This window comes from Acanthaster planci, linkage group LG03 (genome assembly GCF_054643075.1).
Source record: "Acanthaster planci isolate LZ-2023a linkage group LG03, COTS_SCS, whole genome shotgun sequence".
In the NCBI taxonomy this organism is placed as follows: Eukaryota; Metazoa; Echinodermata; class Asteroidea; order Valvatida; family Acanthasteridae; genus Acanthaster; species Acanthaster planci.
The window spans coordinates 23,590,481-23,603,426 of record NC_141779.1 but is presented as its reverse complement, the minus strand read 5'-3'; the positions used below and the strand labels follow the sequence as shown (position 1 = coordinate 23,603,426).

The following is a 12,946-nucleotide window of genomic DNA, read 5'->3' as shown; positions in this document are numbered from 1 at the left end:
ATTTACACTGTACAAAATACAGACAACACTTTTTCCTAATATTCATAGTATTTTATTTTTCCGTAGCAAATGCCGTACAAAAGAGCACATTCTCTGGCCATTAATCCAAAAGTATAAAAACCTATATGGCAGAGCAGCAAGAGCTCCCATTCAAAATTCAACAATTCTAACCACTGTAACTGCACAAAAAGTGCTTTTGCATGAACCTTCACCGTCGCAACATTTAGCCGTGCTTTAACCTCGTTACCTCACGCATTGTACCTGAAAAAAGATAAACACTGCACTGGTTTTTTACAAAGTTTGGCACATTCAAAATATGTCTGTGGTGTTTGATTTTTTTGAACCTGCCCATTTCCAACCCCACGATCCAGTTACAGATGACCACAGGTGCACTGACTTGGTGGGAGAAAAAGCTAGTGAGAACAAGGGGCAGACATCAATTGGACTCCAACCCTGTGTAGTTCCTACCCAACCACCCACCAAGCTTGGATAAATAGGCTATTTCATATTTGACATAGCTACTGGGTGCCACAATGAACACGGTGTATTTTCATGCCAATCCAAAATGGAGATGTTTAACTGCAGTAGGGTTCTACCATCAATCTTGTGTGATGTGGGCAGTACAATCGGTCCCACTCAAATGACCATAGTCTTAGCATGACAAAGTCCAACTGGTGCTTGCATACTTCACTGATTACAAATGGTGCCATTTCACGCAGTTATTTTGTCAGTCGTTCCCTGTGTATTTCATGACAAAACGGGGCTCAGACAGTGCAAGTTCAATGACATCCATTTGTCAACTACTGGTCGAGTTTGCCTGGTACCCAGAATGTAGGCTACCAGGGAAACTCAGTGGTTAACAAATGGTTGTCGCTTCAACTTGCATTCTAGTTCTAAATAGTTAACTAGAAAGTTCAACCATGCAGTGTAGTAAAACAATTAGCCAAGCTGCAGTTAGATACAGGTAATTATGCCTACACCACAATAAACTTTGGGAACGCACGTCACATGCTTTAAAATACTACCCTTTCGCTGTGATTTTTGCTGTTCATGTTGGGTTAAGAAATGTCGCAATCCCTTCAACACACACAAATTCAATACTTTCATATGCCACATCCTTCATATCGTAGTGGAACCATCCTGTCACTAGCCTGCTTTTGTACATGTAATTATTTATATCATGTTTACAAGCCAAATTTACAGCTCCAGAGTAAAACACCACTTACAAACTCTTTGCCAGCTAGAGACCTACACGTTACATGAACTTTTCCACTTGGCCCACCAACCTGACAAATGTCGCTTCATGAAATTAAACCTTTAAACCATTATTGCACAGTTACAACACCATACCATCTCTACCAAAAATTTCTCCACAATAAAATAGTCAACTTTTCCTTTTCTGCCGTCTTGCCATTTCACAGCGTCCTCGTACTTGGTTCAGGATTAAATCACCTGACCAAAATAACCTGTATTTTTGCAAGTGATAACGTTCCTAGTAAGTAGTGGTCTCTCCTATGCTATATCAATAATGGTTTATGATTCAGTTACTGTTTTAACATGAATTGCCAAATATATGAAGGCATATGCAGTCATTAAAGAACGCCTCATATCTGCCTTAAATATGTACTACTGATATCTTTAAAATTGATATAAAATGGCTAGGTCAATAATAATGGTCCCTTTACATGCAACACCATTCATCCTGACAATGGTGGATTAAGGAAAGGCCACATCTGCCCTTCCCCAAATGTACTTGTTTTAATTTTTATTTTTCAGTTGATATAAATACTTCTATTTGGGCATGACTAGGTACATGTACATTGTTTACAGAAAGCAGCAGCATTTTGTAACTCTACTTTTCAGCCAGGCTTGTTTAGTTCTCCGACTTTCTTCTTAACCCCTCGATGACGGGAACTTTTTTCTGAAAGCCAACTCCGAGAATTCCAGCCTCACTTGGCCACGAAGGCCACCTGCCAAACTGCAAATTCTCGGTTTGTGGCCTGCGTTCTCTGCACGCTTTGAATTACACAGTGAAAAGGCTGATTGTTCAGTGGCATGCGGCTCTACTCACCCTTCCACATTCCCATTGCCTCCTTTTAAAGTGGGGATTATTGTGAAGCTGGTGATTATGATGCAAATTCGGCCTTTTCATTTCTTGGCAACACACAAAGGCCAATCACCATATATACAAGAGCCAGGGTATGCCTACTTTCACTGTGTTCACTCGAGCGTGGGCCAAGAATAATGAAGCTAAAAAGCAGGCTGAGGATCTCAATTTTTACGGCAGCTCTTACCGTCACCCGTCGCGAAGGGGTTAATACAAGTTCAAGATCCCTCTTTCCCAGATAACAATCTTTACAGGACTGCAGGATCCCCTATTGGCTTTCCGTGGTTTAGTTACCTTCATCTTTTTTTCTGGTAGCAAAACAATACGGGCGATTCACAAATCACAATCACAATGCACAAAATCTGTCGACCCAATGCGCGTTTGGAACAGATCGACAGATTTTGCACGCTGTGATTGGCCAACACGTTGGAAACTCTTGGAGGCACACTATTGCAAATCGCCAGTATGACGGTCCTCAAAACTCCTTCACATTTACAGGTACATGTAACTTGCAGCTAGCAGCACCTCAAGAATTTAATCATTAAAAAAGAAAGAATGTGGTAGAAACAGAAAGCAGGTAATATTTTATAGGGCACGAGGATTTAACTGCCTGCTGCCAATAAACCACATTTTGGCAGGTAAAACTCCTTTCTTCAATGCATATACATGTACTTAATAAACTAGGCAAAAAGTTCCCTTTTACTTAATGTAAACCATATTTCATAAACAAATGTATATTTAAAATGGTACACTGGTACTAAAAACTCTGCAGTGTAGTAAAAGCTAGGTACACAGAACAAAATTAGATTTCTTCAAACAACGCTGACATTTTGGCAGTTATAAATTGTTACATAAAGGTTCACTCTTAAGTTGCCAGATTTAAAAAGATGTACGTACATGTTGCCACGATGCTGTCATCCGTGAAAAGCGTTATTGTTGGCAATAGAAAATTTGGTCGACTTCAAGGAAGACCAGTCTTGGATGTAAAAAAGAGGTTAATGCCACAAAAGTGACGTTACAAAATGAATTGAGAGAAGCAATGGACTTGATCTGTGCATGCACTAAACAACGGCACTGTGCAGGCCAATAATGACCATATCTGAATTACTTGTCTATAAACAGAAAAAAAAAACGTGTTACTTCCAGTCATTAGCCAAATGACTTGGGTGAAGTCACTGCGAGAGAGTAGAGGACACTTGCATTTAGACTGAAATCCTGACTTCCTATCACAATACACATGCATACCGGGATAGGCAACAGCCTCAAAGGTTTTGAAATTGTATACATGTAGGTCTTTGCACATTGACAGATGGCCTAGTTCTGACCTACATGTACATGTCGTTTTCACAAACGCTTACACATCAAATGCCCATGAGTTGATCCCACCTCAGGGGTCATATGAATGTCATGCTACTCATTCTCATAATGTCTCTTTTGATCTCAAGGCTCTCCTGAAACATACATACATGTACGTGTCTTTACATTTGGGAATCAGTGTCTGCATATCAGAGAAGTCAAGATTTCTGAGAAGTCGCCAGTTATGTTCTGCAACTGTACCACAGAGCCAGGGGCAGGCCTTCGTGTACATGTACACAAACATACGTGTATTATATTGTCTAATACTGAACGGCAGTTTGATAGGTATTACTTTTCTCATAAGCACCATCATATCCATGCCCCTCAGACAAAGTTAAATTTTCCAGTCACCAATATGATATTTCAAAGGTTCCAATTTGAGTTTATATACCACAATGACGGAAACAACTCCAAATTAGCACATCAAAATTGTCAACAGGCACGGCATGCAGACGGCATGTTACCTGCGTACTACTACGGGGCACAATGATGTCCTACTATATTGACACACTTGTGGGCATGCACTAATGCCCAGACTTTCACTGCATTTGAGACAATTTCTCTTGTCAGGAACGTTGAGACCCAGTTAAGTTGTGAGGACATTAAGTGTCCCTTTAATGTTTTTGGCCCCTACAAATGTCCGCTTTAACAACTGTGTAGTCCCTCAACTACAGAACAAGTATGTGTGTATATTTCCTGATCTAATACAGATAAGGTGAAATCCCCTTGGGTCTGTAATTGGGTGTCATGCGCAAAACACAAGGGGCAACCATCAAAGTTTGACCCAGCACCTCTTCCCACGGACACAGATTGCCCAGGAAAGCCCACTCATCACATGCTTTATGTACCTGTACATGTACACAAATCACAATCCATCATTATGACAGCATTGTGGTCAAGTCCGTCACCAGTCCCTGGAAGTCCATCAAAGGTTGTCCTGACTTTAGCCACAAATGATTCAATTGAATTGTGACAAAAGTATTCCTTTGTCATTAATTCACCCTGCTACTCATGGCTGGGACCTACTCATGGCTGGGACCTACTCATGGCTGGGACTTGTGAAAAGAGTTGTGGTAGAAACACCACTGATTCATGATACTATGTTCAAAGCCCAAGATCTCAGGAAAAAAACCTACACATTACACACTTTCAGAGAGCGATTTGGATCCCTAGAAACCTTTTTTTTACAAAAATGTACAGCACAATTTGTTTTTACATTGCACATATTTACTCAAGCACAAATTGCACAGCCTAACATTTAACTTTTTAACCAATGACAAAATGTGATAAAATATGAAACACAAAGGATGAAATTCTATGTCAGACAAAACCAAAAATATACCAATGTATATTTACCTAATTCTTTTCAAATAGTATTTATACCTTTAGTACAATCACGCTTTTAAGACCTGTTACGTACATGTAAATACCAGGCTCTAACAAAAGTTGCCCTTGTTTGAAAATTAATATACGTTTTGATGTACTCACAACAAATGTAATTACAAAAATTGCACAAAGCATGACGTAATAACCCAAACTTCTGAAAACTATCGAGGAACCTTCCTTTATCTTCAAAAACACCTTACTCTGCAGAAGATGAAAAGCATGTTTTCTGTACCTTATCTTGCAGGAGGATCAAGGAACATGTACTAGTGGTTAGGCTCTACCTTCCTCAATCCTACAAAATCCTCCAAAACCTTGTCAAGATTGGAAGGTTAATGGAAACGAGTTTTCCACACTCTTTGTAATATTAGACTTGAGTTACGACAATAAATCTCTTGGACATTCAAATCACTGCACAATCATGAAACAACTTTGCTGAAGGTACTCAATACTTAGTCAAGACTGATGTTCTGTCTGAAAGAGAAGTGTAGCAATTTTCAAAGAAAAAAAAAGAGAATTACTTTTCCCAAAGGAGGTAGAACAAATAAAAATTCGACAACAGCCTTCATTTTGGCGCAGTTCAAAAATAATTGACTTCATAACACTGATGACAGTGTCACATCAGCATAAAATATACATTTCACAGAAAATAAAATTTGTAGTTTTCATAGTTTTTCTCTCTTCCTGAAATGAAGTGGATTTGTTTCCTCCTTGAAGTTCTCTAACCTCACCAAATAAAACATTTCAGCTGGTAATTCTTTCATATTAAAATATGTATGAAATAAATTAATCCCATGGCTGGCTTTTAAGAACTCAAAAGAAAAGAGGATTTAAACGGAACACTATCAAGATGCTATAACATGAACATATCGATGGATATCATATTATTTGATAAACTAGAAAATAGACGAGGGAGTTATAATTTCACAGCGATTTGTAACAATGTAAGGCTTCATATATTTACTTTACAAAATGTCGTTAATACTGCAAAACAATTGTCAAGTTTATTCCTCTGGTATAAAGCTTGCAGTTCTGTCTGCTCTGTGCACGGATGTGGAGGCTAAAGGCAGGATAAATTTTTTTACAGAGTGTGACAAACAGCTACTACTGTCTAGCAAGGACAAAGTTGTTTTACAGACGACAAAACAGTGACAGCCCTAAGTCCTCATCATGTCGCGCCATCATGCCGCAGCATCGTGCCATCGTACTGTCGGCATTGCGTCATGCCATCTCATGCCGTCACGTTGTGCGTTCAACCTGTTATGCTGTACCATCGACCCATCAAGTCGTGCCCTTTAGCTGTTGCATCGTGCCATCGCATCGTGCTGTCACATCGTACTCTCACCGTTGCCTCATTACTGGTGGAAATAGAGGGCGTCTTAAGAGATGGAAGGCAGTTCCAATACCATACCAAAAGATACCATCACATGATCACATCTTGTAGAACCCTATGCACCATGTGCACCCACACTTTTTTTCCCCATGACTTGTGACATACGCCCTTTATTGGGTGTGATAATCATCAGCCCTTTTTTAAACACAGTAAGGTACGGTGGCACAATACGACAGATGACACGATGTGACAGCACGACACATGACGCGATGGTATGACATCAGGACACGACAACATGATGGCAGGACATGACGGCCTAACCCACAACGATACAATAACAGGTGATGCGACATTGCAACGGTATGAGGGCAAGACGCAACAGCATCAAGAAACAGTACGATGCCACAACGCAATGCCACAACACAACACAAAACACAGCATAAAAGTAACAACAAAAGAAGCAACGCAATGGCATGACTCAATGGAACCATCGTAGCATAGCGGGTCGGCACAACGCAACACAATTTTTTCATCGAAAGAACACCGTATTAAGAGGACTGAGTTGTGGAGAATTTTTACTTCATTACTCTCATAAGCTCCCAATACTACATATCAAGCATGTGTGCAGTATGATGTGAATTTAAACCAGGTTTACATATGTACCAGTTAGGTTACTTGCAAAAAGAGAAGCAATCATAAATGAGTTTTTAATGAGATACATGTACCCAATGGTGAATCTATTCATAGCTCATTTGCCTCTAAGGTAGTCTTGTTTCAAGTTATCACTGAGTGCATTCACAAAACTGGGAATTCACAAGTATCAAAATCCAGCACGTCAAACAAGCTGAGTTTTTTTCAGTGTTCTCCAAAAAGTCCATGCATGTGCATGTGTTTCACTAATAGAGAGACAAGGTACAAAAAGCAATGTACACCATGGCAGTCATGAACTGTGGCTGATATACATATAGATGCACATCTAAACTCTAGGTTCACAGTTTCACTGAGATGAGCTGCTTTTGTATGGTACATGATGGCCTAAAAATGGTTAATAATGACCAATGACTTGATGTGGGCTGTTTGCACTGTCAACGGACGAACATGTATTGCACTCTATAAAAAAAGGAGAAGCCTTAATTGCGAGTAATATTTATTTTAAAGTTTTCAGGAGTGCTTTGAACACATTAATTGTACTATCAAACATGTCTGCACCAATGATATATGGTCAACAGATTTGGGCAAGGTTAAAATGTCATTTTGTTTGACACCATTTCTGCTGGTAATGATCAAAGAATGTGACCACCAGAAAATGTACTCTGCAGAGGTCATCTGAATTTGACAGAACTTGCCCTCTCAATGAAAATCCAAAGGATGACCCTTGTCAACCCAATTCTAAATTGTAATCAACACTCCGTGACTTCACACCACGCAATATTTCATGCACAGCTTTCTTGTTAAACATCAAGGTACTTGATCAAGTTATCTGGAAGCAACTTGGAGTAATACTTTCCAAATCTGTGTTTCTCTGAAAAAATACAAAAGTTGTAAAATAGTAGCAGTATAAAACATCACCACAGCTACAAAACAACAAAACAAGAATGTACAAAAAGTCCTTTGACAGTATCTGCATCACCAACCAATGAATGTCTGCCAAACATTTTCCACACACTACTTTCAACAGCAAACAGTATTTTAGATTAAAACCCTCCTTTTGCTGTAACCGTCAAAAACAGTCAAAAATTCCTTCCACTTGATTTACCCCAGTACACAGACACATATGGGAAATTTGACTCGTTTTGACTGATAGGACAACTGTGTCAAGAATGTGTCTTTGCATCTGGAAGTTCAGGAATAGGAGCATTCCATAAAATTCAGAAAGTGTCAGTAGAAACCAGTAGTTGAGAGCCCATCCTCGGTTTCACCTGCTAGAACAGATGTGACCCGAAGGCAAGAGGTATCAGGGTTTAACAGAGACAACAGTTCAAATATCCTGATTTTGCTAATGTGCTGCATGCTGTTGCAGAAACAATTGCTTTCTCGATTCCGCACGGTTCAAATCGTATCCAAATGGCTTTGTAGCAACATTTAATTTCATCTGCAATTGAAGATTTTACAGTGCTTTTACATGTGTGTACTTTTTAATGGCTATCATTTCAATGTCTTTGATAACTCTGAAGAACAAACTTTTATAAAAAAAGTATTAAAAAACGTTTTGAAAAAGTCACAGGCATATACGGCCAAAAAGGGAGTCAAATTCAACCCGCCAATTTCGGCACTTCAAATACATTTGTCCAATAATGTTCCCTAAAGTAGCGCTATTTCATCTGTGCACTGACGCTAATACAAAAAGTCATAATCAATAGCTCATTACCTCTCGCACAGCATGCTGAAACATCACTGAGCTTGCCTTTATTGCCTAAAACATTTTGGCCCCCTTTTTTTGTTTGGTTGAACAAATCTGATCGTAGCACGGTTTCTCATAAAAGTATTAAGAAACTAGTACAAATATTGGTAACAAAAAACCACTTTACTGTTGCCTGACAACATGGGTTAGAAAATTAGCAATGCTTACTAGCAACGAGATGGTACAGCTTGCATATTTACGTTTAATTAGTCTATGCAAGTCACATGACTTGCCTCCACATAAATAATTATAAAACCAGACCAAATTGTAAAGATCGTACAATACAGGCCCCTAATGTAATCAGCTACTTTTTTCAAGATTTAAACCATCTATTAACTTTACATCATCTATTAACAATACAAAGGATTTGCAACAGACCCTATTGATCATAATCTCAAAGGTCACAGAACCTGAGGTCAGACAAGGGTCAATAAAATGACGTACATGTAACTCTGCCTCAACAGAGGTGAAAAGGTTAAACTGATGTCTCTGCCTCCATGTTGGGGACCTTTGGTGTAGGGAGATCAAACACGATGGGCTTGTTGGAGGGGCTGTAGTTAACTGTGCAGATGGAGGCGTTAATAAACGTGGTTTTGTTGTCGGTGGTGACACCGTAGCCTTCGTGGATGTGTCCGAAGATATGGTACTTAGGCTTGACCCGGCGCTGGATAGTAGTGAGGAGTTCCACGCAGCCCGCTCGCTCTTTGGATGTGGTCAAATCCCCATGACCTGTGCAGACATGGAAAAAGCTGCTTCATATGCATTGCGCATGTACAATGACCAATCAGATTCACAGATCTAGTAATTTACACACGTGCAGCCTGGGTTCAATCCCAGCCCGGTCCACATGTGGATTAGGTTTTCAGCCCCTACCTGATTCCGTGGGTTTTACCCAGAATATTCCTCTGGGGTTTTATCCCACCTCTAAAACCGTAACTGCTTCTTATTGTCTCCTCTCGTGCTACAGTGCCTAGGGGTGCTCTGAGGAATCCTTGGATTAATTTTAATTAATTTTGGTTTGATTACCAGATATATTTACTACCACTGAAAGCAATAGCTCTATATGTACAGTAGATCTGTTGGCTTGATTTGTCAGGCAGGATATGCCAGCGTGCCTCACTATGCTGCTCTTTCGCTGTAGTTGAGTCGTAGTCTAAATCCAGACAAAGCTGTATTCAAAAGTTACGGCTGTGGCTGGCAGTGCTACATGTATGTATGCCAATGGAAGCCACTTACTAAAAAGCTGCAGCTGTTTCCATAGACGTAAATGTTACTCCTAGCCACAGCCTGTTTATTTAGACAGGGCCTTTAAGATGCACTCTCATCAAACCATAATAATCTTGTTGGTACTACCCTCAAGTAAAGGTCAACACACCAATGTTTATCAATCAGGGAGGAGATAGGATAATTACTCCTGGGACTCCAAAAGCAGCAGGGTTTCCATTTAAACAAGGATGGAGTCCTGGATGGCCCAATAGACTGTATCCGCCGCGTCCCCAATTTCAGTCATATTCCTTAACATACAGTACAAATTTTAAATCCATAAGGGGGTTGGTACCAGGTGATTTGGGGGGGTCAGAATGAAATCGTAGAATATAGTCTAGTTCCTTGAATTTAACATTTTCCAATAAATACACTACCTTGGGGAATATGACTGAAATTGGGAACGCCGTGAATATGGTCTATTTAGAAAAGGTACATTGATCAAACCTACAATACTGTGTCTTGAAACTAACATCCAGACTCAGCAAATCTAAATTCACTATATTGAATTGAAAATTAATTACTATTATGACGTTAATATAAGCATTTCAGAATGCAAAATCAAGTATACACAAGAACCAGCTTAGACAATTTCACAGTGCTACTGAGAAACAAAGATCACCAGCATTCTGTATTTATTGTAACTGGTTCCCAGCTAATTTTTGCTCAACACTTAATGCATAAGTTTGTCGAACATTATTTCTCACTTGTGAGTAAAGCGAGTCTACATGTATAAAACCAGGTTGAGATTTAAGTCAGGTCCAGTTTTGAGCTGCTTTGTTTTTTTACTCTCCTGGACTCCAAGTCTACTTCATGCTACTTAGAGGGAACCCGCCACTCATTACAATGTTCAGCTACATGTACTGGGTCCTTGCAGAGGCTTCTGAAAGAGCTGCACCAAGACTGGATACTTGTCCTAATTGACTGAAGCCATCAAAGCTTCTAGACTGCTGTGTGCTGTGATGATTCTGTGGTTTGTTGTCCCTCTCATCTTACCGACTTCATTTTCTGGTAAGCTTTGAAGTGAAACACGATGCCTATGTATGCTCATCCACTGCCACGGTTGATCATGGCAAAAGAGCTGTCCTGATTGCTGTCAGTCTCTGACTATTTCAGAGAGATCACGGTAGTATCCAGACCATAGCAGCGCTCAATGTATTCTTTATACGCACAATGTCAATGTAACAGCAAGGCCGGGGGGCAGGGGATTAGACAGACAAGTGGTACTTTACCTAATGGTGGTCCATGCGTGACTAGCACATCAATGCCCGCTGGAATAAGGTTCCATTTGTCAAGTAGCGGCTGACCTCTTGGCAAATTGAAAGCCCAGTCACAGAACTCTGGTTGCCTATGAATGGAAAGACACAGAAGACAGTTCGCCTCAATGGGTGCTGTCTACACAAGCATGTACCATAATGCTTGTGTCCCTGAGCGATCTATTTTACCAAGATTCCTTCAACATTACGCAATGTTTAACTGTACAATGAAACGGCCAAATTCAAACGCACTCAACACTTTGTCAACAGTGTCTGATACATTCATGAATCAACCGATCTAAGTACTACCAATCAAAAAAATTATCAAAATAACATGAAAATTCCCTCAGGATTTCGAATTATTACAAATTTGAAAAATCATCATAGGTGTGAAAATTAGTATTTGTAGTCACCAAATTCATAAGGAGGTTCTATATTTAAGACTTGTGATCACAATTGGAAAAAAATCAATAGATATACATGTAGTTACCATGGCGACCCGTAGATACGGAATCCCATAATGTTGACCTCGGCATCTTCTAGGTAGGTGCAGTTGGTAAGCAACGAGGGGATGTGCTTCCAATCTTCTTGTTTGACTTCTTGCAGCGCCGTGGCAAAGCTCATAAAGACGTGGCTGCTCTGCTCTGTCATTAGCTGCCGGTCAAAGGTCACTTCGTGGTTGCCGGCAATGACAACCTTGTGCCTGTGAGGCAACTGACCTGGGGGAAGGAAAGCAAATGCATGTGTTTCCTTTTAAACTTTTAAAACTTCAAATTTGATTTCCAACTTACAGTTTAATAATCAACATTTAACAGCAACTCCATTAATGACCTCTGCAAAGTTTCCTAAGAACATTTGAAATGGTGCATGTTCAGGAGAGGTTCCGGTACAGTAATGGGCGTGTTCAAGCTTTTTTGCACAGGACATCATGACATTAAATCTTCACACAACAAAATAAAACGAAGGCCTGTTTTTGATACAGGTCTGGAATATACTGTAGGGTCTTTCAAGTTTCAGCTTAACATAAATATGGATTAAATTCTCAATTGTCAATTTTTACTCTCAAAAGCAAAAGAGACTATTAATGGTGCGCCATCCCATATTCTACATATTCTAAAATACCATAGTTTTGACTTACCCTACTGTGGGTTAGGAAAAGTCACTGGTTACAAGTACATTTGAATTATACATAACTATTTTCATGGTAAATGTAATTTCTTCAGTCAAAATGGAGGATTCCAACTGTTAGGGCTAAGGCTGCTGGCAATCCAAAACTGTACACAACTTGAAGAACTAGGGGCCTACCTACTCTGAACAATTTCTTTTTTAGTAAGACCTAAAAATATTGTAAATGGTATTGAACACACCTCAGCTGTCATCAGCTCTTAAACAAAGAGCAACTAATACATGCAGGACATCTTCAACTTTCTCATCATATTTTCGACAACTGTGACAAGATCGACGTGTACTCAGCTCACCCAGAAATGCATTGAAGGCTACAACCTCCCTAGGCAGACCAATGTTGCTGAAATTGCCGGCATGGATCAAGATATCACCTTCTGGTATCTTGGCCATGTGACTTGTCCTCGAAAACGTGTCCGAGATGCAGACAAACCTGGTGTAACCTGCGTAGTGACAGACACACATGAACAAAAAAATAAACCAAGAGGGAGGCAAGACTCACCCAAGAATTCGTTGAATCTCTTTATTTCCCTGGGGCGACCAATGTTGGTGAAGTCGCCCGCATGAATAAGGATGTCACCGTCGGGTATTGTCGGGAGAAGACGGGCGGCTTGGTTGTGTGTGTCAGAAATACAAACAAAGCGTACGGCCCCTGAACAGTGCAA

General features: G+C 39.9%; 1 protein-coding gene across 2 annotated transcripts in view; it reads right to left on the bottom strand.

The window, feature by feature from the left end:
• Positions 1 to 29: 29 nt before the first annotated feature.
• Positions 30 to 12,946, bottom strand: part of LOC110991103 (metallophosphoesterase MPPED2-like) — a 28,958-nt gene continuing 16,041 nt past the window's right edge. Inside the window, exons 4-7 of one of the 2 annotated variants that reach the window (XM_022256273.2) lie at positions 12,784 to 12,933; positions 11,590 to 11,818; positions 11,076 to 11,191; positions 30 to 9,309 (exon numbers count right to left, since the gene is read on the bottom strand). In XM_022256273.2, coding sequence (XP_022111965.2) covers positions 9,056 to 9,309; positions 11,076 to 11,191; positions 11,590 to 11,818; positions 12,784 to 12,933 — 749 coding nt within the window. In that variant the 3' untranslated portion in view covers positions 30 to 9,055. Of the gene's footprint in view, positions 9,310 to 11,075; positions 11,192 to 11,589; positions 11,819 to 12,577; positions 12,725 to 12,783; positions 12,934 to 12,946 lie in introns of both variants that reach the window. The other variant, XM_022256275.2, reaches the window with a different exon arrangement.